Source organism: Microplitis demolitor, chromosome 10, assembly GCF_026212275.2.
Source record: "Microplitis demolitor isolate Queensland-Clemson2020A chromosome 10, iyMicDemo2.1a, whole genome shotgun sequence".
Classification (NCBI taxonomy): domain Eukaryota; kingdom Metazoa; phylum Arthropoda; class Insecta; order Hymenoptera; family Braconidae; genus Microplitis; species Microplitis demolitor.
The window spans coordinates 117,814-144,075 of NC_068554.1; the positions used below are offsets into that span (position 1 = coordinate 117,814).

The 26,262-nt window shown below is 31.6% G+C and overlaps 1 protein-coding gene across 3 annotated transcripts in view; it reads right to left on the reverse strand.

The window, feature by feature from the left end:
* Window positions 1–1,744: 1,744 nt before the first annotated feature.
* LOC103571897 (teneurin-a) overlaps window positions 1,745–26,262 on the reverse strand; it is a 251,588-nt gene continuing 227,070 nt past the window's right edge. For 2 of the 3 annotated variants that reach the window (XM_053742568.1, XM_053742570.1), the window contains 15 exons: window positions 25,848–26,119; window positions 20,856–20,975; window positions 20,105–20,796; window positions 19,779–19,992; window positions 18,289–18,553; window positions 17,999–18,129; window positions 17,678–17,824; window positions 17,397–17,604; window positions 13,642–13,668; window positions 9,727–9,846; window positions 8,759–8,943; window positions 8,448–8,620; window positions 4,169–8,374; window positions 3,844–4,027; window positions 1,745–3,770 (listed from right to left, as the gene is read on the reverse strand). In XM_053742568.1, the coding sequence (XP_053598543.1) occupies window positions 2,812–3,770; window positions 3,844–4,027; window positions 4,169–8,374; window positions 8,448–8,620; window positions 8,759–8,943; window positions 9,727–9,846; window positions 13,642–13,668; window positions 17,397–17,604; window positions 17,678–17,824; window positions 17,999–18,129; window positions 18,289–18,553; window positions 19,779–19,992; window positions 20,105–20,796; window positions 20,856–20,975; window positions 25,848–26,119 (7,903 nt within the window). In that variant the 3' untranslated portion in view covers window positions 1,745–2,811. The remainder of the gene's footprint in view (window positions 3,771–3,843; window positions 4,028–4,168; window positions 8,375–8,447; window positions 8,621–8,758; window positions 8,944–9,726; window positions 9,847–13,641; window positions 13,669–17,396; window positions 17,605–17,677; window positions 17,825–17,998; window positions 18,130–18,288; window positions 18,554–19,778; window positions 19,993–20,104; window positions 20,797–20,855; window positions 20,976–25,847; window positions 26,120–26,262) is intronic. The other variant, XM_053742569.1, reaches the window with a different exon arrangement.

A 26,262-nucleotide genomic window follows, 5' to 3' on the forward strand; every position in this document is an offset into this window, starting at 1 on the left:
ATTACAGGGAATAAGTTTATTTTTGGCAGTAGGATTGAAGAAGAAATTAAAATCACGGATGGATTATTAATAAAAATAAAAATACAAATCGACTTAAAAACGGTTTTCTCTTTTTTTATTATCATATATAGATCATATATTTTTTCAAAACACTTAATATACCGCACTTATAATAATAATAATAATTAATTTATAATTTATAATTAATAGTATAAATTATTAGACATTTAGCATTTAATGTCACAAGTGGCAGATTTTGTTTAACTTTTATCCGAGCATCATTTCTTAATCATTTTATTTCAAAATAAATTGACTCTCGCCCGGAGTTATAGTCGCGATAATTATATTTAGTATATAAATTTTTATATTTTAATTACCGTTTTGAAAGATTTATTTTTATTTTTATTTAAAGATTTCGTTAAATAAATTTAAAAGAGTCATTTGTTGATAACTCTCGTATTGAAGTGTCTCGTATATAAATATTAAATATTGACAATCGATCAAGTGCTTTTGTATTTTGAACACGTTATTTATAATTATTATTATTATTTTATTTATCTGATTTAATGTAGATATTGTTTGTGAGATAGGATAAGATTTTGTTGGGCATATGTTCAGGCAGATCATCCAATTACAGATATATTTATATTTATATATATATATTTTTTTTATATATATATTTATATTTATAATATATTATTATAATTATACCATAGCAAACATCGTGACTATTTACAATAAATACAGTCGGTTATTATTTTTATTATATTATTTAATTTAATATATAAATAAAATATATATTATACATATATATTTATTTATATATAGTTTCATTAAGGTAAAAGAGTTTACAGCGTGACAGTAAACGTTAAATTTTAATTTTAGCTTAATTATCTGGCTTTGACAATTATTTACTTCCAATTTATCTCAAATTTCGATAATGCGCCGTTAATTCAAAGCCACCAATTCGTGAGTATGTGTGTGTATGTTTTTTTTAACTCTGTGCAAAAATCTACTACAGAATTTAATAGTCAGTTAATAATAAATATTATTATTATTATTATTATCATAAAAAATTTATTGATGCAAGCAAGTTTAAATTATAAATTTATATTTAAGCTTCCTTATTTTTAAAATCTATTTAGATTTACTTTAATTTGTTTAAGTTTAAATGTATTTTTATGATAATACATATCTTAACCTATAAAAATACATGTTGTAATACATAGATAAATATACTACAGTAATGAAACTATAGTATGAGCTATAGTAAGTTTATGTGTATTGGAATAGGTTAATCTACAAACAAGAATTCATTTTAAGTTATAATAAATTTAAATAGATTTTAAAAATCGGATTAATAAATTTACTCTGCATATTAATTAGTTATTTATTTTATTAACAACGCGATTGATGTTTGACATTTTAAAAAATATTCTAGATACGTTTTTTTTTACATAAAAAATAATCTCATAAAAAAAACTATAAATCAAATATTTAAAAAATTGATAAATAAAAATATATTTATATATATATGTGAATATATTTATAGAACTTTTTAAAGCAACTGATACTTAAATTTATTGTAATAAGATATATTATTAATTAATTATTTTACTTTTTTTTTTTTTTTTTTTTTTTTTTTTTTTTTTTTTAATAAGCAAGCACATGTATTTTATTTATTTACTTATATATATATATATATATATATTTTTTTTTTGTTTTTTGTTTTTTTTTTTTTTTTTATAAATACGTATTACAGTATACCGATAAATGATCAATTCGGTATTACTCGCTTGTCGCGGTCGTAAGATCAGCCTGTAGACTTTTGATAAGTCGTTTTAATTATAATTTTATTGTTAATTAAAATTTATTTTATATTCTAAATTTTTTTTTATTAAAACATTTTCGCATTATCACTTTGAACAACACATCGTACATGGACGCTATCGCTATCACTTAAAAAATATCGCTCTGGCCCTCCATTTTTTAAATAAATTCTTTTATTTAGTGTCTTTGCGATCCATTTTGTTTTAAAATCAAGCAATCAATTGCATCACTCAGCACTGGAGGAAAAGCACCACGTAATTTAAAAATAAAATAAAATATTAATGTCAGTGTGTAATTCGGATCGCCAATTTTATAAATTATCATTATTATTATTCTTTTCTTACAATTATTATTATTATTATCATTTAAATAAATTACTGCAGTCTTACTTAATAAAATAATAAAATAATTAACAATATATTTGTCATTAAGATCTTTAACAATATTTTTAAAATATCAATCGTATACAATTTTCCATGACTTTCCATCGGTTAATTAGCGTCTGCGTTATGTAAAGCTAATTTTATTGACTAGGATCCCCACTTATTAAAAAATCTTATTGACAAATCATATGTTAATTAAAATATCTGGTATATTATATATATTTTTTTTTTCACGCAAAGCTATTTGCACAGATGCTTGTAATGGCCTTAAACTAAACTGTTGATACTTTAAGTGGTACAGTTTGTTGACCGCAACTGACAAGTAGCTATTGGACGCAATTCTCACACAAGAGTTCATTTATTACACCAGATTTATTTATAAATAACTTGTCAATAATCATCACTCATACTTATCTTACGATATAGGTCTATGGCTTAATTATTATTAATAATTAATTAATTAATTAATTGTTTTGGCATCTGTGAAATACACAAATAGACTTTGGTACAAAACATTTTGATAGTTGATGTGCATTTTTATATGCATTTAATTGTTATTATTATTATTATTAATATTATAGTATTATTTAATTGTAATTTAGCATAATCCATCAAGTCGCCAGTGTTTGCAGACTGTCAAAGTGCCTCTCCTCCTACGTCGTTTTTTACTCGACGAGTCATTTATTTTTTTAACAAATCTAATATTGTAAGGATCTTCTGCTAATTCTGGATATAATTGTGCGTCATGAATATATTCACCGTCATAATTAGAAGCTGATCCATCTTTAACTATTTCATCTTGCTCGGCGACCATCCATTCAATGGAAGTTGGAGTATTTGCTTTTAGTGCATCACGTTCGCGATGCCAAGCTTTCCGTATTGCGGTGATTTTTGCGTGATGTAAAAGCCGCTGTTTCTCTTTCTCGGCAGTGGTTCCATACCTTAAATTAACTACATAACTTGCACCGTGTATTTTAACATCAACAGTGCTACCACTACCATTTTCACTCTCGTGAAATGTCGTATTTACTTGACCGCCAAGACGTTTAAGTTGCCCCTTATCATCATTTGACTTCCATGTTTCTTCTTTGACAAAATAAAATGCGTCTTGCTGAGCGCTGTGCACCACGAAACTAAATGGCAGGAAATATGAACGATTGAATACAGTTGTAAAGACATCGCGATAAATCTGATTGGCAGCTGGAACAGATGACACAACGGCTTTACCGTCAGCAGTTCGTGACACGAGAATTCCTTGACCAAATGGTGGATCTGAGGCAGCGCCCAATCGTGATGGAATTAACTCGCTTGGATCTTTTTTCAATGCTGATCTAGGTGGCGCAAGTAGAGATGCCGCATCACCAGAGTGTCGCTGTGAAATGTGGGCTAAAAATCCAGATTGAACGCCCAGATTTCGTGTCTTCTTTTTACCACCGAATATCAAAGCCTGGGGATTAAGTGAAGGTGGGACTTGATCATCCGGTAGTTGCTCGGGGAAAAGCTGTGGCGCCAAACTTTTTAAATCATACCCCAGTAAATTTAACCATGATATGTGATCTGTAATTAATAATAAAAATATTTAATAAATAATTTAATAGCTTAATAGTTTAATTATTACTGATAAATTTACCTGTTGGTTGATTACGTTCCCGTGCATATCTTACATCAATCGGATCATTTCCATTGAATCTATACAAATGAAGATGAGTTGGTGTCGCAATACGATCGAGAACATTTTCCCATAATGGTGACATATATTGTCCTATCAATGGATCATAGACTTTACCATTTGGCATATGAACCAACGAAGTAACCTATTAATAAAACAACACATAAACTCAATTAATTAGCTAATCATTATCAGCAGCATAATAATAATAATAATAATAATAATAATAATAATAATAATAATAATAATAATAATAATAATAATAATAATAATAATAGCAACGAACCTTATCCAAAAGTCCACCACAATAATCAACCGGCAAATAAAGATAAGGATTAGAGTCATAAACAATATGTCCATACGGAGATCTCATAAGTTCTCTAATACCCTCGCCATACTGATTAAAAATCATAATAGGGGTACCGCATTGATCTGTAGCAATATAATATTTATGACGGTATATTTGGGCGTAAATCAAATGACCGCGGTCGTCGTAAATAAGAGACATAACTTTGCCATCTCTTGGGCTATAAATCTGACTGACTTCATGCGGGCGCTTTTGATTGTTATAAAAGAATTGGGTGACGTTACCATAATTATCTTTACGTGTTGCAAGTCGGTCTAAATGGTCATAATAATATCTGACATCGAACCGGCCTTTTTTTGTCGCTCTTATTAACAGACCTTTTGCATTATAATTAAATCTCTCTTCTCGAGCATTTTGTATTACTTGACCACGATTATCATATTTGTAGAGTCCGTCTCCAAATTTAACAATACGATCAAGATTATTGTATTCCATTGGAATGGTATTGCCACGATAAGTAAGTGATAGCATGTTGCCATTACCATCATACCGAAAGCCCCAGGGTTCTTGAGCGTCAATTCCCGTTAGCTGGCCATCTGAATCCCAAGTATAATTTTTAACATTAGTATAAGTGTTTACTCCGACATTGCTGGTGTCCGTTCGTGTTTGATTAATCCGTCCTTTAGAGTCGTGAGTAAATTCCATTCTAAAGACAACTAGACCGTGAATTGTTACCTTTACTTGTGTTTCAAGGAAGTATTTATCAGTGACACGTGAAAATACAGCTGTACCGTCGTAAACAATTGTTTCATTAGCAGCAGGCCGGTTAACTTTGAACTGTCCAATCTGTTCTAGTGCTCCAGTCTTAGAACTGTAAGCCATAGTATGAGCGGGCAATGTTTGCCCGCCAATTCTACCCTGTACTGCAATCAAACGATAATTGGCATCATAGTCAAATGTAAATTTAGCATTACTTAGTCCTGTTTTGGCTTCAAAATCAATTCGCTCTTCAATTAGTAGCCCCGCACTGTACTGATAGTCCCACCGATACTCAACATCCTTTTCCGTATGAATAACCTCCGAGGGAAGTCCACTTTCAGTGTAGCGTATTTCACTTTTTCCATCTCCATGAACTATTTCAGATAATTGGCCCCAAGGATGATAACGATAAACAATACGTGCACCATCACCAGGGAAAACAGTTTGTAAAAGGTTTCCTTCGTGGCTGTAGTGCTGTAAGTAGGATCTGGTACTGCCTGGTGGTGTATAAGTAACACGAAGGAATCCCAATGATGCCTGACATGAAAATGAGTGCCGTGTACCTGCTGGTAAAATAATGTGTCTTAGTCCTCCATTCTCATCGTATTCCAATGAGAATTCCCGTTTACTTGCTAGAGTTATTTTAGACAAAGCATTAAAATCATTGTATGTGTAACGTTTAGTACCATCTTGGCTATTTGTAACCTCAGACAATTGTCCACGACGATCGTAATTATATGACTCATTAGACGCTCCCCATTGCCAGTTTTGGATACGATTGAATCTGTCATAAGTTATATTAAGACTGTGTCCGTACTGAGGCTGCCAACTCAATGGTAAACCAGCTAAATCAAATGTCACATTTAATAATGGATTTGATGGTTGAACATAAAATGTTTCACGTCTCAATAATTGTTCAAATTTAACGCCTATTACACGTGAATCATTGACCCAAATTTCACGATTTAGAGTCTGCTGTGGATGACTTACATCTCCAACTAAATTATACGTTGTTGTCATAGTATTTATTAATTCACCTAGTGTAAGCATTTGGTAACTCCACATGGGTAGCATTTCGGCTTCAACAGGCAATGCAGCCTCAAGTAATGGATGCTTTGTTGTTGCTGCTGTTAGTATACGTCCGCCGCTAGGCAAAATAACTTCAAGACTATTATTATTCGGAAAAGAAATTGCGCGGTATATTTTTGCAGCGTCTGTTATTGTCAATATATTAGATCGTTCTTTTTGTATTTTAAATTCAATAATACGATTTTTATTTGTCTTAGCCAACGCCTGAAGTGGCGCTTCAACTTTTACTGAAAGAGCTTCATTATCTGATAGACCAGATATCAATTTAATATTTTCACCAGTTGGCAATATTATATTTGATACCCGTCCCAATGTATCGTAATTATATATATAGGTTTCACCACCACCACAACGGCTGGTAAGTAAACCTGTCTCACTGTCGTAATCCAGTGAAATTTCTGATCTACCTGTTTCTGATAATTTAACAAGAAATCCAATTCCAGATATTTTTAACTCTGATTTGTGGTCTTGAGTATTTTCAATAGAACTCACAACTCCACTGTAATCACGTAGAAATGTTATTTTATTACCAGCACTGTCGGTTACTGTTGACAATTTTCCAAAGCTCGTATTCTTAGAGTACAAAAATGCGTATCTTGTGGTTCCAGTAGTCAAATCTTTTGTGACAGTATGCTGTCCATATCTATTGAAGACATAAATTTCATTTGATGGTGGATAGGGTATTTGAAATTCTCCAGATTCTTCTAAACTCGGTAAATAAGGCTGTAACGCCAGTATATGAAGACTACCTTGATCAGCAACATGTAAAACACCATCGGGCGTAACCGCTAACGCAGATATTGCAGTAAATTTAGCATTAGAAGATAGCAATGTCTCTGTGCTGCTGGTATCTTCATTACAAGGACATATAATAATATTTTTAGTTGAATTGCTGCATTCACACTGATCACGAAAACGTTCCTGAAGTCTACCAGCGTAATGCGACATCTTGCCTGATGAATCAACCACCCGAATTGAATTAACACGATGGGAATCACTGTCAGCGATATAGAGATCTCCAGTTGGACTAAAACTAACAGCTAATACAGAACCTAAAACTTGATCAGATTTTTTGTAACTGATACCACTGCCATTGCCTCCAACAGTCGAATTAATTTTCATATCTGGTTGAGTATTGGCGCTACTGGTACAGTGTAAAGGAGTCCCAGCAACTACACGTACTTTTAAATCACTTGTTAGCTTAAGTACAAGTCGATCATCAATGAAATGTAGTGTGCCATCTAATGGACTGAGTGTTAATCCAGTAGGCCACTGAAGTTGTGCCTGATGAGCAGGTATAGCACCAATACAGGGGGCTGGTGACCAGTGATTATGATGACCATGGTGTCCAACAAGCGTATGAATTATTCCATCAGGATCAACCGCCCGTATATTAGTACCATCAGCAATATACATTGTTTTGTCTGCGGCAATAGCGATGCCTTTGGGATGAGCCAGCTTAGCAAGTATCGCTGGACCACCATCACCACAGTGGCCTTCATCACCGGGTATACAACGTTCTCCGCTTCCTACAACTGGTTCTATATTTATGCTAGGATCAGGAACCTCATCTAGAGACAGGGCTTTTAGTATACGATGTTTTTCCGGATCACTTATGTACAGATGTCCGTCCGCCGGAGATACTGATAAATAATACTGATAAGCAACTTGGGTAGCGCTTAATATTAATACCGTATACACATTGCCTTTCGGCGTTATACGACGTACTAAATTGAAATCACCAACATATATACTGCCGTCTGGACCACTTGCAAGAGCTACTGGTGTCAGCAGACGTGCATCTTTAGCTAAACCGTCGCAATTTTGACAAACTAAACTACGCTGCAAACCAGTTCCCATAACAACTTTTACAGTACGCGGATACTGTTTGAAATGAAGTGTAGAACCGTCACCTTTTTGTAAAATTCCTTCATGGAAATTATAGTGATGATGGATATCTAATCCCCAGCCACCTACGTCTGATATGTCGACGTCAAAACCTTGAAGAGTCGCGGTTTGTGTCTCCCATATTATTGATGGACAACTCGAATGCTGGTAACCTACTGACACACGAGCCTGCGCTACTCCGTATACTTTTTGCTTGTAAACATTACGTTTGTTCCATGCGAAGGTATGAGTGAGATTTGGATCAGCCTCGTAGGTTTTAGTGTGCACGGAACCTTCTATTTCAACGTGGACATGGACATGAGTAAGGGATACGGGAATCACTGGTCCTGTAAGTTGCATACGAACAGTAGATAAATAGCCGGCTGCTTGGCTACTTTGGTACATTAAATGGACGTTTGAACCGGGTATTGGTATGCTTTCTTGGACAATCTGATAAAATAAATTCAATTAATATTTTTTCATTTATTTGATATTATAAAAAAGTTTATATTTTATAACAAACCTGAGTTTCTGCTAAAACTAAACTTCTTCCTGGCAAACCTCCGACTTTTTCAGGCATCCACGTGCCCACAATTATTGGTCTAAGTGTCTCATGATTGTGCTCCATGCAGGGCTCACGGAAAGTTCCATTGCTGACAAAGAGCCCCATCGATAGTCCGGGAAATCCAGGGAATCCTGTTAATAATAATCAAAATAAATAAATATATATTTATTATTTTGCTGTAAGCTATTAATTAATCAACTGTTGTCTACTCAAACTACTCAAAGATTCCCTTGTGTGGTTGAATAATAAAATAAATAGCGAATGCTTACCAACAGCTGGAATAGGTGGTAGATTGGATTTATGGGGTTTACGCTCTTGGGGCAAAGTCATTACGACTGGCGGCAACACAACTATTTGATTCCACGGCACAAACACCGTCCTAGTGAGTGGATCAAAGGGGTTACGCTGGAACTGAAGTGTCACTGCTCCTCCACCATTCACCAGAATGTCGAACCTGATTACGAGATACCCAATGAAATGTTTGTAAGTGAATCATCAATCATTATTTGCTTCAATTGTTTCACTCAGTCTCTGTTACGTCACGTGTTACAGTACCATGTCTAATGATGTTTTAGTGTCTCGAGTTTAGATCTCAATAATCAAATCCTACAAATATCTTAATTTCATTACAATTTACAATTAACAATTAACAAATTTTATTAGTCAAAAAAAAAAAAAAAAAAAAAAAAAAAAATGCACACCTCGATAATTTTAACGGTCAATTTAAATCTACAAATTATTTAATTAACTAATCAATAATAAAGAAAAATAGTAATAAAGTTTGTGCGTTTGGTGTGCATTTAAAAAGAGAAAATTTTAAAAATCAAAGAAGCAATAATCTTGGTCTAAGCTCTTTATATACCAAGTTATCATAACCAAATGCTCGTTAATTTGAGTGAATGAATTTCTGTTGATAATTCATGATATTAAATCGACAAGAGGATTTGTCCGTCTATAACACAGAAAGGCTAATCCTCATAATACCCCTAGATACGATGGAATAATTAGCAAGCTTTTAGCGATATTGAATTTAGCTTTGACGTCTCCTTTTTACTTTCTACATCTGCTTACTGCATACCCAATGCATGTATATAATAATAATAATAATAATAATAATCATAATAATTATTATTATTATTATAATCAACCGCAAAACAGTTGGCGCAGTTAAAATTAAAAATAATAATAATAATAATAATAATAATAATAATATAAAATAATGTATGAAAATACTTACCATCCACCTGCGCGTGTCAGTGTAAACCCAAATCGTGATGTCCTGTCGACTGATACACGTATTCCTACTATTCCAAGTCCTTGTTCCGTAACAACTTGGCCCCGCATCACTGCGACTCGACTGTGACAAATGTCATATAAACTACGTGCTTCTAATTTATGATATTATAATGTGTTATGTATGTATTATGGATTACAGTAATGTATTGTGAATATAGTGTAATATTTTTTTTTTTTTTTTTTTTTTTTTTTTTTTTGACAATGAAATTATTTATTCGAGACTGCTGATTCGTTATTGTAAAATAACGTACTATAAATTTTATTATATTTAATTGCATGAGCTGTGTTCACTCGGACCGATCATCAATTGATGACAACGACCGTCATCAATTGTATATATTTGAGGATGAATTTTAGCAAGCGCACTGCGCTAAAATCCATCCATGCAATTATTCTATCTATACGCTATATATATATATATATAGACGAATCAGCTTTCCCGATCAACGATTCTATGCGATTTAATATTCTCACTTTGCTTGGTTTGGATATAGAGAATGCGCACCAGATCGATAAGCGCTCTGCCAACAAACTCGCTCTTCCATTCCCATTCTATCGTATATTACGTATACATAGATATATATTATATATCTATGCTTACTGTATTGTATTGTCTCGTATATATATATATATATATATAGAGAGAGAGAGAGAGAGAGAGAGAACAGAATGTGGGAATGCTCGACCGGGCCGAATTTTGAAGCGACGAGCGGAACAAATAGATTTTACAACTGGACAATGAAATGTACGCGAAACTTGCCTGATACTGATACATTTTTATTTAAATTAATATATATACATATATATTTACAGTGTAAAGAATTTAATGAGGTTTCAGATCAAAAAGCCATGAGAATATTAAACCGTTTGGAATTATTAAATTATCCCATAGGACATAAAGTTGATCAAGTCAAATGACATTTGCATGCATATAATGGGTTTAAATATATATACGTATACGTATAGATGTATGTGTATATATGTGTTGTGTATTATATAAATATATATATAAAAAAAGGGATTGCGTAAAAAATGTAAAATTGTAAAGCTTGAAATTATTTAAGCAATCGTGTGCTGAATGATAAAATAGGCGATAATAATAATAATAATCATAATAATAGTAAATAATGATGATGATAATAATAATAATAATAATAATAATGATATTGCGTTGTAAAGTTTGATATGATATGCAAAAAAAAATGGTGAGTATATTTTTTAGTGCACGGGATATTATAACAAATGTTACAACGATTTATACCCCGAGCTCGTGGAATATTATTTCGTTGCATACATAACAAGCTATACAAACATGATGCATTTTTAATAAATATATATAAATGTATATATATATATATATATATTTTTTTTTTTTTTTTCGTTGTTGTTAATGTTGTTGTTGTTGTTGTTGTTGTTGTTGTTGTTGTTGTTGTTGTTGTTGATGAGTGTGTGTATAGAAATGTATAAAAATAATATGTTTTAGTTCCTAATGAACTTGCGAACATGGGAGAGTCAGCTTGGAGGATCGCACTCCCTGGTTCATCTTTGTTACTCTCCCTAAAAATTTTTTTTAATATTATTCGACTAAATTTCATATTTATTGATTATTTGTAAGTGTACCAATTTGAAAAATCGTAAACTTGGAAGACTGAAAATATGAAAAATTGATTTAACTCTGAATTGACTCCAGCCAAGTAAATAAACTCTAGATTAAACTCCGGTTGTTAAAAATAAAATAAATAAATAAATATTAAAAATATAGTCGAATAATTTCAAGTGAAAAATAAAAAATTTAAAACCACTTGACGTCGTTGCAGCTTGCACGGTGCCAATGACTTGAGGATCAAACAGTCCAGGGTGGTGCTGATCCTCCAAGTACGAGCACAGCAAGGCGGCAGGCACTGTTGTCAACTACTTAATTAATTATTAATTTCAAACCATAACAAATGGTAATAATTATAAATTAAATAACTAAATATAATAATGAATAATAATCATAATAGCAATAATTGTTATTTAGAAAAAAAAAAAAACACATTGAGATTAGTACAGACACCAACCTATAAATAATGTAACGAACTAAAAAAAAAAAAAATAAATAAAATAAATAATAAATAACGAGCGGTGTCTCTCGCGCATGTATGACTCTAGAGTCGGCAACTGTTTATTTAAACTTTTATTTTATTTATATAGAATTTATATTTATTTATAAATATATAAGAAAAATATTTCGCGGAGTAGTCGAGGCACATCGGCAATACAGAGTAATTGCATTTATTGCCGACAGTTATCGCGTGCACATGCCTCATTTACTTAATTTTTAGCTCATTTCTTCGAAATTATTTTTCAAGTAAAATGAGCTATTATTTTTATTTTTATTTTTTTTGCTTTCTTTTCAAATTTAAAAATTTAGTCAAAGTAAAAAAAGTTGATGTTTTTTTTTTTTTTTTTTTTTTTTTTTTTTTTTTTTTCTACCACGAATAAAATGGGAAATATTTAATAATATTTGTTGTCTTTTTTGTTGGTAATGGACGGAAATAGACAATGGACAGACAGACACAAGGTTTGTGGTTGTTTGTTGGGTCTGACTGGACAAGGTTTGTTGTGTGGTACACTGTAGACAGTACAGACTTAGACAAAGGACAGGATAATGATTGGAACAATATGTTTATTTATAAACTTTTAAACAAGTATCGTTATTTGTTTTATTTTGTATTTTAATTATTTAAAGCCGATTATTATTATTTTAGTTACCGATTGTGCTTGTAATTTTGTTGTTGTGTATTAAAAAATTTAAAAGTTAATAAATTTAATATAAATTTAAATAAAATTAACAAAATTAGAGTTTAACCAAATGGTGTAGCGCGCAATTAATTAGCGGTAATGTATAATAATAATAATAACAATAATTATGATATATATATATATATATATATATATATACATATACATAGATATATATATATATGTGTACAAAATGCTAAAAGGACGTTCACTAAAAAGGTTTGACAAGGATTACAATGAGTACAAGCCTCGCAACACAAAAAACAACACAAGACTCAGGAATTTTTTTTTTTTTTTTTTTTTTTAAATGTTTTTTTGTTTTTTTTGATAATAAACAAATAATTATTTTCCCAAGTTAATAAAAACATATACAAGTCTAATGTAAATGGGACTAAAGAACTTACTAGGACAAGACAATACATAACATAAAATTATAGTTTTAAAGAACAATCTGACAACATCACAGATATTTAAGACATATAGAGACTGCTCGTATGAATTTGGTCATTATACTCCGATACGATTTTTTTTTTCTAAATGTCTTATTAATGTGACAGTTGGAAATGAAGATTGACTACGAAAACAGTCGAAATGATTTTGGAAAAAAAAAAATTTTTGATAATTTTTTATAATAATAAGATTGCATATTTATAAATTTGGAGATCGGAGTATAAGGGCCGTGAAAAATAAGAGCGAAAATAAAGTGAAACAAGCTTAATATAATAAAAAGAGACCGATTATAAAAATCGAGCTATTTAAATAAATGAAATAATTAATGAATTAAGAAACCGAAGATTAAACGAGCAGAACAATAAGTAGACATATATGATTAATAATGATGATAATTAAAAAGTGTAACATAAAATAATAGTAATAATAATAATAATAATATAATATGTAATTAAAAAAGAGACAGGCCAAGAGTATGGAGCTATGAAAACATGTATTTATTTATATATATATATATAATATATATGATATGTTGGTAACGAGCGGGATGCATAAATGAAACTGGACATATGAACGTTTGGTTTGCATTTTTTTTGTTAGCGAGAGCTGAGCTGCAACTTACCACGGTGTAAAGGAACTCCAGAACGCACTACGTGTGGGAAAACCAACGAGAAGAAAGGGCGTTACCACGGTCACAGAACACCCACTTGCGCGGGTAATAACGATGCTCGTACGCAACATTGCACACCCGAGAACACAAAATTCGCAACACGTTACACACGGTTTTTTTATTTATTCATATTCACAATTATATTTATGGATAAAACCGTTGACGCGTGCAGCGAACGAGAAAGCTTCTTTTAATAAATTTATTCTTTTCAATAATTAATTTTTTTAGAAAAAAAATAATAAAACAATATTTATTTAAACAAAGCTTTCTCGATTACTTTCATTCGCTCGTCATTCACTCACGCACTTACACATTATTATCATTATTATTGTTATTATTTTAAAAAACTTTCGTTCACTTACTCTCGTTGTTGCAATGCTCTGTACGTTATTTAAAGACACAATAGACGTAGACACACTAATCAAGCGTACTTTGTCATACATACTATTGTATTCTTCAGCCACTCATATTTATATCATTCACTCGTTTTTTTACTGACAAAAATCAAGCTTTTTTTTTTTTTCATAAATAAATAAACTCAAAACTTTAATTATTTTTTAAAGATTTTTTCTTTCATATAAAAAATTAATTATGATCTTCATATAGATCTACTTGTTTGTAATTGAAAAATCACGGAAAGGATACCGACGTCGTTTTTTTTTTTTTTTTTTTTTTTTTCTCATAGATGAGTAATAATCATATAACTAAAAATTATTAGATAAAAAATAAACTAATCAAATGTTTTAATTTTATTTACTTTAGATGATCAGTAATATTTTTTTTGCTTCACTTTTCTCAGTAGATACACTCAACATATAGAGATACTTTGATGACAGACACAATTTGTTAGGGTAAATAAAAATTTAAAAAAATAAGTTAAACGAAAATATACGAAAATAAGTAATAATTTATAAAAGTTTGTCATTATTTTTCGCAGTAAGTAAAATTCAACTGTTTGTGTTAACAATTTACTCGATGAGATTGTTTGTATTGGCTCGTATTCGAAAATAAAAAATAAATAAAATAACGTAACGTAACGTAACGTTACTCAGTTGGGAGAACGAGTAGAGTGATTATCGATCGCACTAGACTAGTGTAGCTATTCCCATGTGTGTCTGACAAAACTTTTTCTTTTCTACTCTTTTACACTAGACTGAAAACTCTAAAATCGATTACACGGCCTACTGTACTATACCTCTGTACCCTACTCGTTGTTACTAGTTTGTTGTTGTTGTTGTTGTTGTTGTTATATCCTCGTACTTTTATATATACAATTTAACATTATTTTTCGTTTTATCCGTTGTTATTTTACAACAACTTGAAATTCACGTTTGCGTTTGCATTTGCGTTGATGCTAAGAAAATTCAAAATAGATTGGTTTATACGTATATGGTTTAAATTTACTCACAAGATCAACGTCTTGAGACTAACTCTCGAGTCACTTTACGAGTAACGTACGTCAACGCGTGATTTATTTTATCCCGCGACAATTTAAAAGTTTCATGCATCGGTAAGTGGGTTTCGAAGTATTTCTAAGTATAAAAAAAAGTATTCATTTCTATACTTGCAGACTTTCTGATTCAAAATATTTTTCAACATAATTTTATATTTCCGACCGAAAAAAATTAAAAAATAATAATAATAATTGTTGATGCCAAGGTTTATTTGTTGATATATCAATGTGTTGACCTGAATTGAACTTCGCGAATCGATTTGACTAGACATGTAGCGTGATCATGATGTATATTGATGTATATTAACAAATAGAGAATATCGAGCTGTCTTCCGGTGACAGCTAACAAATTGATTGATACTCGTGATATCTTCGGACTTAATTCCCACTCGCTCCCATCACCGTCATTCTTATCCCAAAAAAAAAAAAAAAAAAAAAACAATAATAAAAAAAAAAAAAAAAGAAAAAAAGATTAATCCAGTTTAAAACTTGTGTCTGTCATCCGGCTGAATCCGAGAATCGAGTCGACAAATTAATCAACTACTGTTCTCAATCTGATCAATACAAACAATTAATTTACCAACTCGATACTCAATTCATTACCATTTGATCCTTTCGCTTTGCCCGATCCTAATTCATGGGCAATTATTATTTATATGTATATATAATAGAAAAAGTGCACATAATGAAATAGCTAGCATTTATCCGCCATTATTCTTAAAATACTAATCTTAGCAATTTAAAAACTTTAGCCATATAATAATAATAATAATAAAATAATAAATAAATAAAATAATAATGATAATAATAATAATAATAATAATAAAAAATAATAATAATGATATATAACAATACGGAAAGGAACTAATCAAGAAAAGGTACGCGAAAGCAAATGCTAGTTCGTGAATTAATAAAACTTTTTTTTTTTTTTTTTTTTTTTTTTTTAAACTCTTATTTGTCTCATTATTATTTATCAATGATAATTTCTTTGCGGACTGAGTCACAAACGGCTATTGGGTGAGTGATATTGGTGATATGGTTTAAGGTTTAAACACATAAGGTTAAAACACTAGACAATTACACGATTCCCCTGAGTACAAATGCAATTTAACAACAGATACGTCTTGGCAATATTAACTTTACACAACTAATTCTATTTTTTATAATTTATATAATTTTAATCTTAGACTATTTTATAAAATAAATTTATTATTTTAATTAAAATAATTGAATTATTTAAAGAGTTAGTTGTGTATTGAATAGCAATATTATCGAAGCGATCGTCAATGCATTTGAAATCCAGGAGAGGGAAAGGTGGTGGCAGGTTACAAACACTAGGAATCGGATGGTCGGTTTATATGGTTAGAGTTTTTTTTTAAAAGGAGCTCCGGTTGGAGTGAGCTTTTCACCACCCAGCGCGGCAGACCTGAGGGTTTTCGACAAGATTCGACAGCGATTTAAAACGTACCATCCCGTGGGACACGTTAAATAAAACTACAGCTAGACGTCCTTCCTACTTGACCGTCCTTCACGACAGAGATTACCGACTATCGACTGTCGACTACCGACTACGTACACATTTTATTTTTCACTTTTTATTTTTCATGTCCCATGTACTGAGCAGAGTGTTTCGTTGAGTGTCGTTGTAAATGTCTAAGTAATTTTTGTAACTTTGACTTTATACATCTTTCCCATGATCCCCATAACGTTGTTTAGAATTTACCGATTTTCTGTCTTTAGAAAATTTTATATTTTACAATCGTATGTTCAATAGTTTTATTTATCAGTTATTTCAATCAAATAAAAATTTGTGTCAAAAAAAAAATAAATAAATAAATAATATAACGATTTGTTGATTTAATTGATTGTGTTTGTTCCCTGTCGTGAATAATAAAAACAATCGAGTAAAATGACGTCTAGCAAGATATTTAATTAAATAAAATAAATTTACAAATCGCACGCCGCGTGCCTCGAATATTTATTACAAAATCGTGGCAATTATATTTATCATTTATTAATTAATTAATCTATCGCGAAACCTACTGGCAAAAAAAAAATTATTTTATTTTTATTACTTATTTTATGAATGTTTTTTTTTTTTTTTTTTTTTTTTTTTTTTTTTCATCTATTTTTTGAAAACTATCAATTACGAAAAATAATTTTTTTTTTTTTTAAATTTTAAAATTTTTTTATAATAAATTATCTTAAAGGTAATCATTTGTACTAATCAAACATAATAAAAAGCTGATCTTACCTTTCGTCATACTCGTCAACGTGGACGTAACTCTGGACGCTTTTCTCCTCGATGAGGAATTTTACACGCAGCCAGAAGGATGCCGTTACGCTGGGCGGCTGTTTGCGGAGAAGTACTTCTACCGGGTCACTGCTCACTAAGCACATTAAGTGCTTTGAACACGCTGGTTGCGAACAGCATTCGCTATCAAAACAATCCATCATTCCGTCTATAAAAATAATTACAATAAATAATTAGTAATTGATATAATAAAATAAAAATAAAATAATAAAAGTACTTACCATTATTATTATCTATCTCGTCTTTACATTCAGTCTCAAGTTCAATACTGCAGTCTCTACCAGCCCAACCAGCAGAACACTCACAACTGTATTCTCCATTTTGAAGTGTACATATTCCGTGTCTGCTACAACCATTTTCACACCCAGCTAAAAATTAATAACAATAAATTTAATTTTTAATTTTTATTAGAATTAAAAAAAAATAATAATAAATATATCAATTAGTTTTAAAGAAAAATTTTTTGATCACTTTAGAGGTACGTTAATTTATTACGGTAAGAATTATTAAATTAGACAATAAAATAAGAGTAAAGTACTTACGTAAAGTACAGTGGCGTCCGTTCCATCCTTGGCTGCAAACACAAGTACCGTTTTTGCACTGGCCGTGTTCGGCGCAACGGGGGTCGCATGGCTTCTGATCACATTTGGTACCCGTCCAACCATCGTGGCATCTAAAAAAAAGTCTCATCATAATCCGTAATAAATTATATTACTTATAAGAATGAAACGTCAGTGGGCCAGCAAACACGCCAATTTATTGAATCACTTATAAAATAGATCGAAATTATTAAATTATAATTTTAAGAATAAATTATTTAAAGAGTACTAACTTGCAAAGACCTTGCTCGCATGACCCGTGAGATCCACAATCGAGACTACAACTCGACTGGGAACAATCACCGCCAGTCCAATGCTCCTCGCAAATACAAGCTCCGGTTTCTAGATCGTAGGATCCGTGGTCCGAACATCCAGGAAGACACTGATAGATCCTCTGGTCCACTTGGTCACATTTTTCTCCCTGCCAGCCTGCTTTGCAGTAACATTTACCCGCGACACACGCTCCGTGGCTGCTACACGTTGGATCTCGACAATCCGCTGTAAATAAAAATTCATTTTATTTATTCGACAAAGCACACTAACTCGTTTAAGTGATTAATCAATTAGTAATTAATAGTTGTTAAGTTAATCGTTTAATCATATCTAATATTATATTATGAAATTCTTATAATTATAAAAATTTATTCGTGCCTCCAACTACTGATTAAAGTAACAGACGGAATTAATGGACAAACTTTTTAAATTATTACTTCCCGAGCAATCTCTTTTTTTTTTTTTTTTTTTTTTTTTTTTTTTTTTTTTTTCTATTCCGTCAGTCTCTTTGCCCGCACTAAAGAATTAAACTTTAAGTATTTTTTAAATTTACAATTAAAAGTTATTGTAAAAAAATTATAATTCTGGCTAAACTATTTACAGATATGACAAAAATATATATAAAAAATTTTCAAATTTTTTTTTTTTCTAAACTCTGTGATTTTTTGGGGAAAATAAAATTTAAAAGTAAATGAAACTTTTTATGTTAATTAAAAATGAATTTATAAAATATATTAAATAAATGTATGAGTATTAAATATAATAAGAGTATCGTATAATTTTGAATAATAAATCTATCCAGTTGTTATATAGTATTTTAAGAGTTTTTCCATCCTATACAATGGCCATTGAAATATAATGCGATGGTTATTATTTATTATTATTATATGTATATAATGAAATAAGTAGAGTTAGTATGAATTTGTGAATAGTAGGTTTTATATATAACAATATTTTCTTCTTTACATCGTCAGCCATCCGGAATTTATTTCTCGAGTAGTAGAATCGTATCTAACGCGCATCGTATTATGTAAGAGTACGAGTCCGTGTACGAATACGAGTTGAGATTGGATATGAGTGTAAGAATGAGTGTGAGTGTGAGATAGAGGACAAGAGTATACCGAGTGACATAACGGTTTCTGTGAAAATCTACCGAATATTTATGGAAATCTTTGCGAGAATAAAATCCACGCAACGTCTGCCTGCCTACTGAATATCAGTAATATCACCAACCGAGTTCGGCCACATGTAAATTCATCATACTCAGAAATCCTCTACTCGAGCATTAATTATAGACTGTACTCTGCAATGTATAATTTTTAACTGTACACTCGTCTTAGAAAATGTCTCTTTAATCAACAAAATGTTTTTAGTTTTTACTATTAGCAAAGAGAGAAAGAGCGTTCAGTCGATAATTAATGTTGATGCTATTAAATAAAATAAAACTTACGGTCTCCACAAAATTCACCCTTCCATCCGGGATTACAGACACAAGAGCCACGAACACACTGTCCATGTGAATTGCAATCAGGAACCTGACAATCACCCAGTGGAATGTCACATTCTAAACCTTTCCACCCTTCTTCACAGTGACAAATGCCACCTCCATATTGTCCGTGAGATGAACACAGAACTGGACAAACACTTTTGCTGCAATCAGCTCCCTGAAATTAGTGTCAATCAATAATAAATAATATATTTATAGATTTTTTTTATCGCGAAGTAATTAATAGCAGCAACCAACCAACAAATTAATGATGATTTAATAATAAATACCTGATAACCATCAATGCAATCGCATTTCCCAAGATAACATGATCCACGTCCAGAACAATCATTAGGACATGTTGTAGAAACACCCTCGGCTTCGGTGACAACGAGCGTAACTTTGTACGGCCGTAACTCATCATTATAAACAGATAGGAACCAGCGTCCGGTATCGAGGTACTGTAATAAACTGACATTGACATACAGTGGTTCGTGTGTTTGCCTCTTCATCAAGATATGCTGGTAGTTATCGATATCATCCTCGTTATCCCGATTATCTGGACTCACACGATCGTCAACAGAGCGTACTTTCTCGTGTATAATTGACTCCTCCATAAAACTGACAGCACCGGGTATCACTTGTCGCTTGGATCTCTGATCTACTCTTCCGCCGCGTACAAATTTAACGAAATCATACTGAGTGACACTTGGGGCGACATTACGTCTACCGTATACCGCAAAATTCGCACTCCATGGTAGTGTCAAGTTGAGTCTGATGAATGCTGGTTGCTTGTTACGAAACTCGGAATGCCAAAAATTGTAGGGTAGTATTGTGGCAAAGTGGGCAACATCGTAGGCCTTTAGTTCCAAGACCGCTGGCCATTGTTGGGCTGACTGCTGGATCTGAGGGTCACTTTGCTGTTCGCCACTGCTGCTGTCTGAGGCACTCGAGTGCTCCGCCGTGCTCGTTGGAAGAGACTCTGTAAATTACCATTGTGACAATAGATTCAGCTAGAAAGCTACAATAAAAGATTCTTACCTTCTGTCGGCAGCTGGGTTGAAATCGGATCGTGGATGTTTGTATTCTCGTGGGTAACTGTCTTTAAATCTTGGTCCAAGATACAATTCGCGTTGTCTATTGGCCGCATTGAACTTACGGCTGTAAATATATATATATATATATATATATATATATATATATATATATGTATAGTTATATAAATAAAACAATAAAAAATCGAGTAGCTGATGATTAAATAAAAGTGTAAATTAAAATCTATTTGGTTCTATTTGGTTTTATAACCAAGCGAGAGACAATTTATGGGAGTTATAAATTAAAAGAATCAATTTAGAGATTAACTGTCGTGGATAAGATAAAGGAGGAGAGAATATAAGGGGAGAATGTCGAGTATTGGTAAGGCAGGAAGATATAAGTGTTAAATGATTACAAGTTGCGGGGCGAGATTAGTTAAGTTCTCAGACTTGATCAATGGTGACTTCAAAGAGTTTCTTCCGCTCGAAAAATTAAAATGTTTAATCTATTGTTGAGACCGTATTTGCTGCAACAGTCAATCGTAAGTCAAAAAAAAATATATATATATTGGATAAACCATTAGGATCGTTATCAAAAAGTCGCTCAGTAATGTGTGTGTATCTGTGTTTAAAAATATAAAATAAAATAGCGGGATAGTAAATGCCGAGTGGGCTGACTAGCTTGCGTGCTATTGAGAATCTCGAAAACCATTTGAATCCACATTTTAGCGAACGTTTTGCCGACCTTTTATTTTCAATTTTCATTACACTCTTCTCTCTTTTAAACCATTTTTTTTTTTTTTTTTTTTTTTTTTTTTATTTCAATTTCGTTTAATTCTGGCAGTACCCAAACGGCCAGAGGAAAACAAAGGGCTGTACAATGAGATTTGTCGAAATTTCATTTGGATTCATTTCTCTGGTGTACTCTTACTCTGAGTGAATCTCTTTATGCGAAAATTCCAATAATTGTGTACATGTATATATATCCATGTGTTACCTCACACGTCGGAGAGATTAAAATTTACGCGTAATTTTTTTTTTTTTTTTTCATCCCTTTTGTTCACAAGATTATTGATAATTATTTAATTTCACAAGGGTGAGATAATATCTAATTTGATTAAAAGTATACTAATAAAAATTCGATTTATCTTTTATTAATTTTTCTATGCTGACAAATAGAGCGAATTTTTATTTATCATTGAGCTAACTTGTAATTTATCAAGTGAGAGCGAAGGAAAGTTCTGGGTAAGGATGGTAATAAACAAATTTATCTCGTCTGATGGATATATCTTGGTATTGAAAATAAATAAATTAAAGTTAATCATATATAATATGTATAGCTAATATTATATTTTATAAAGTTGTTTTATAAGAGTAAGAATATTGAATTTTATGGACATAGAGGTAAACTTTTAAAGTTTTGACATTTCGTATTTACCAACCAAGGAAATACTGTTTTGTAAAGTTAAAACTAAAAAATAAGTTTACAAGAGCAAGTTTTGGTGTACAGAGTACATGATGGTGCATGATGGTGTTGGAAGGCCCTTATCGCAAAAGGGGTGAGAACTAAAGATGAGGAGGAAACCGCAGATCCAATACTCGAACGTGTCTGAGTATCCCGATTATATTCCTTTGAGGGTCTGTCTGCCCACTGCGTAACTATTGTTAAATTAAATTTCAGTCAGCTGTGAATGCGCTCATTTGATTTAAACAAAAACTTTTAGTTTTCGTGGGTATTTTTTTTTTTTTTTCTAATTTTATCATAAGTAAAGAGAATTTTTGATAGATTTGAATTATATATAAGGGATAAGAATGAAGGTAGATGATATCGAAAATAGAGAAAAGGAAAGGGAATGTCGGTGAATGTGGACTAAAAGATACTCTAGCTCTAATCTCAAGCAACTTTTTCAATTACATCTACTACAACTATTATATACAGGTATTACTAGAGTTTGAGAAGTTGAGTCTTGATGCAGCAGACCTGGAATCGATGATACCAGAACTAAAATTCCCCAGTTATATTCACTGGATTATCACCGGATAATCCAGCCTTCTACTATTACAGAATTATCATCTAGTTCAAGCGAGTACACAACTTGCCATTGAAATTTATCCTTTCTACTTTACGATTTGAACCATTGATCTTTAGATAAGACATACTCAACAAAACTTTTATTTATTTAAAAATAATTATTTTAATCGCTACTGCCAACGAATTTCATTTATCACGGTATAAATTTATTATTGAATCCATGGTTATGCCAAGGGGTTAAAAAAATAATAGTATATTGTTTTTATTATTTGTTGAGATACTACTGAGTTTTACGATTGATACGAGTAAAATTGGAGCGCAGAGTTTGAAATTTCATGGCACATTAAGAGGTTATTTTTCTTTACTTTATTGCAAGCTACCAGAAGCGACAGCACCAATAGCACCAGCAGTACAAGTACCAGAAGTAGCTACTGGCTGGTGAAGAGAACTGAATTCCCAACTGCTTCCTTAACCTTTTGCACCTGTGAGTCTCTGTGGATCAATGATTGTAGTTATAGAGAACGTCTGCTGGTGCTACTGCTACTGCTACTGATACTGATACTGATACTGATACTGATACGTGCTCCTTGAATTTCGTTACTCAGGGTCAGATAAGCGAGTTTAAAACTTTTTAAAAACCCATTTCTTTGAGTGTTATTTTATAAAAACAAATTACTATTTTATTTTTCTTAACTTAAAAATTATTTACATTCATTCTAAACAATTGAGTTCACGAGCAAGTCATTAAATACTTTTTTTTTTTTTTAGGAAATTTAATTTCCTATAAAATTATCCTGAAATGTTTTTTTTTCGTATTATCGATAGTTGACTTGGAATTTCAATTTAAAGACGGAAAGATTTTAATAGAATAAAAAATGAATAAACTTTTTTTTATCTACAAATGAGATGCTTTAAATAAAAATTCTGGCGCAAGTATCAAAGATATGATAAAAATAGAAATAAAAAAATTTATATAGAATTTAATTTTCTATAAAAAATAATTATTAAAATTTTGACGAAAATTCAATAATTTGTAAGTTATCTTGATCGAAACTGTAGCCAAAATAAAATTTAAAAAAAAAATATATATATATATATATATTTAGAATGGAATAATATAAAACTGTCAGTTAAGATAAATAAGTCTAACATTGTGATTTTTGTAAAAAGTTTTACGCGTAAAGTGAGTAGAGGGAGGAAGTAGAAAAAGGGTGTCGATTAAACGAATCCAACGGCAAACGGCAAACAGCTAGGCAGATTGGATTCTACACTCGATTTAACAGAATATGCAAGTGCACCAGAAATAACAGTAGTTTTTATATATGTATAATACCGTTTTTGACGGTTTTAAATTCGTAGTTCTGTGACAAGTAAGTAAAGTATGTACATAACGGGTAGTCGGGTATTATGCTAGTACGGTGTGAGAGTTGAGAGCTGAGAGCTGAGCACGAGTATGAGAAGTATGAGAAGTGTGAGAAGTATGAAAAAGGAAGAAGAGGATATGGGCTCATGGTATATTCGTTTTTATCCATTTTCTATGGCTCTTCAATCCCATTTATTTCCATCCACTTTCCTGGGGATAAATCATCCTACCTTATATACCTTATACCTTACAGAACCTTGACCGTCGTCCGGGATTTTCGTATCTGCTCGGACAGACTACCAAATGAGGAAGCTAAATCCTCGTGACATTTTTTTTATTTTTTTATCGACCTTCATTCTTTTAAGTGTTTCATAAAAATTCATAAATTTAACTCCTTTATAAATAATGCCTTAAGCGTTTAATATTTTGTCGTATCCAAGTGGTCTTTGAATTTCTCTAGCCAACAAATATCATCCTCAATTACCATATTAATTCCACTACTGTGTTGGCATTGCCTTAATTATTTAATCCTATTTCTCTATTTTATAAATTTAAATTTATCATTTTAATTTTCAATAGATAAATAAAATTGATCTTTTCATTGTTACAAAAGGAAAATCCAAATAAAAAATAGATACTCGTACTTAAGAAACAAACGTGAGGATTTTATTGATGATCAAGCAAAAGAATAAATTGAGATAAAATAAAAAGAAGCTCCTCAAAGTAAGGAAGTGACAGTTGGTACTGTCGAACGGTCAGAATGGTCAAAATGGTCAAAATGGTCAGAACGGTCAGAACGGTCGCTAGTAATCAAAAGTAGGGTCAGTGTGATTGCTACTCGCTATAAAATAGTGTCGATTAGTGAGGGTAAATTTTATTCAAACAATTGCTTGCTTTAATCTAAACTTTTATTTAGCTTTAAGAATCGTAACTCATGTTTCTCTGCAGCCGATCAAACTTGCCATTCAAAATCCCAAGTGACAATATTCCCAAAATATATTTATTATGTAACCGTTAAATATTCCTCCCTCGTGGTAGTCGGTAGCAACTTTCCGAGTTGGCAGTCTGTGTAAATCGATTGCTGAAGCAAGACGGCTAGACCTATTTAAAAGATAATCGAGAAAGTGACAAGAGCGAGTAAGAGCAAGAGCAAGTATTTAGTGAGCTAGAGCCGTCGACCCGCCGATTAAGAAAGCAAGCTTGGGCTCCATCATTAAGCCAAATCGTTAACGGTCTATTGGCTTATTGAGAGCTGCTAAGTCTTGGCGTTTACATGGACGCTCTATTGACAACATACAACTTATGCATAGACCGTTACCCCGGTACTCCACTTCTCCACTACCCCCTGGCATCCCCCAATGGATTGGTCGTCCCAACGAGAAACGTGACCTCCATTCCTAAAACCATTCCCAAATCGTTGTACCCTCATAACAGCCAGTTGTACAATCACCAAGTTTTAGGAAACTAAAATAGTAATTTCACGGAAATTTGCTTGTTTAGCTGTTTAGCTATTTTAGAGTTTTGCTGCATTGACAAATTTATTTAATTATACCTTTTTTTATTAACGACAATTTATAATCTTGATTTAAATATTTAAAACTTACCAGCAAAGTATGCTAGTATTGCTGTCAGAGCAACAGTGAGAAGGATCAATGCAACTGAGAAACATTTCCATGAGCATCTGTGCTGACAACGCTTGTCAATGTGAAACCGTGATGGCGAATATGGTGAATAGTGAGGTCCTACTGCTGCACGTAGAGGAAAACTAGGCATCACTAGAGGCTGACCCTGGGCTCCAGTTGTTCCTGTTCCGTTTCCTGGGCCGACCATTCCGCCGAGTGAACCAACGGTCACTTGCTGCTGTGAAGGTGGCAATCTGAAAAATTTTACGAAAATTTATTATTAATTATCTCTCGAAGATAGAAAGGATCATTTATTTTATTGAGGACATTATTAACTGTCAAGATAGCCAAAAAATATATTGTTATTGTGTATTAAAGAACTGGTAAGAATAAAAAA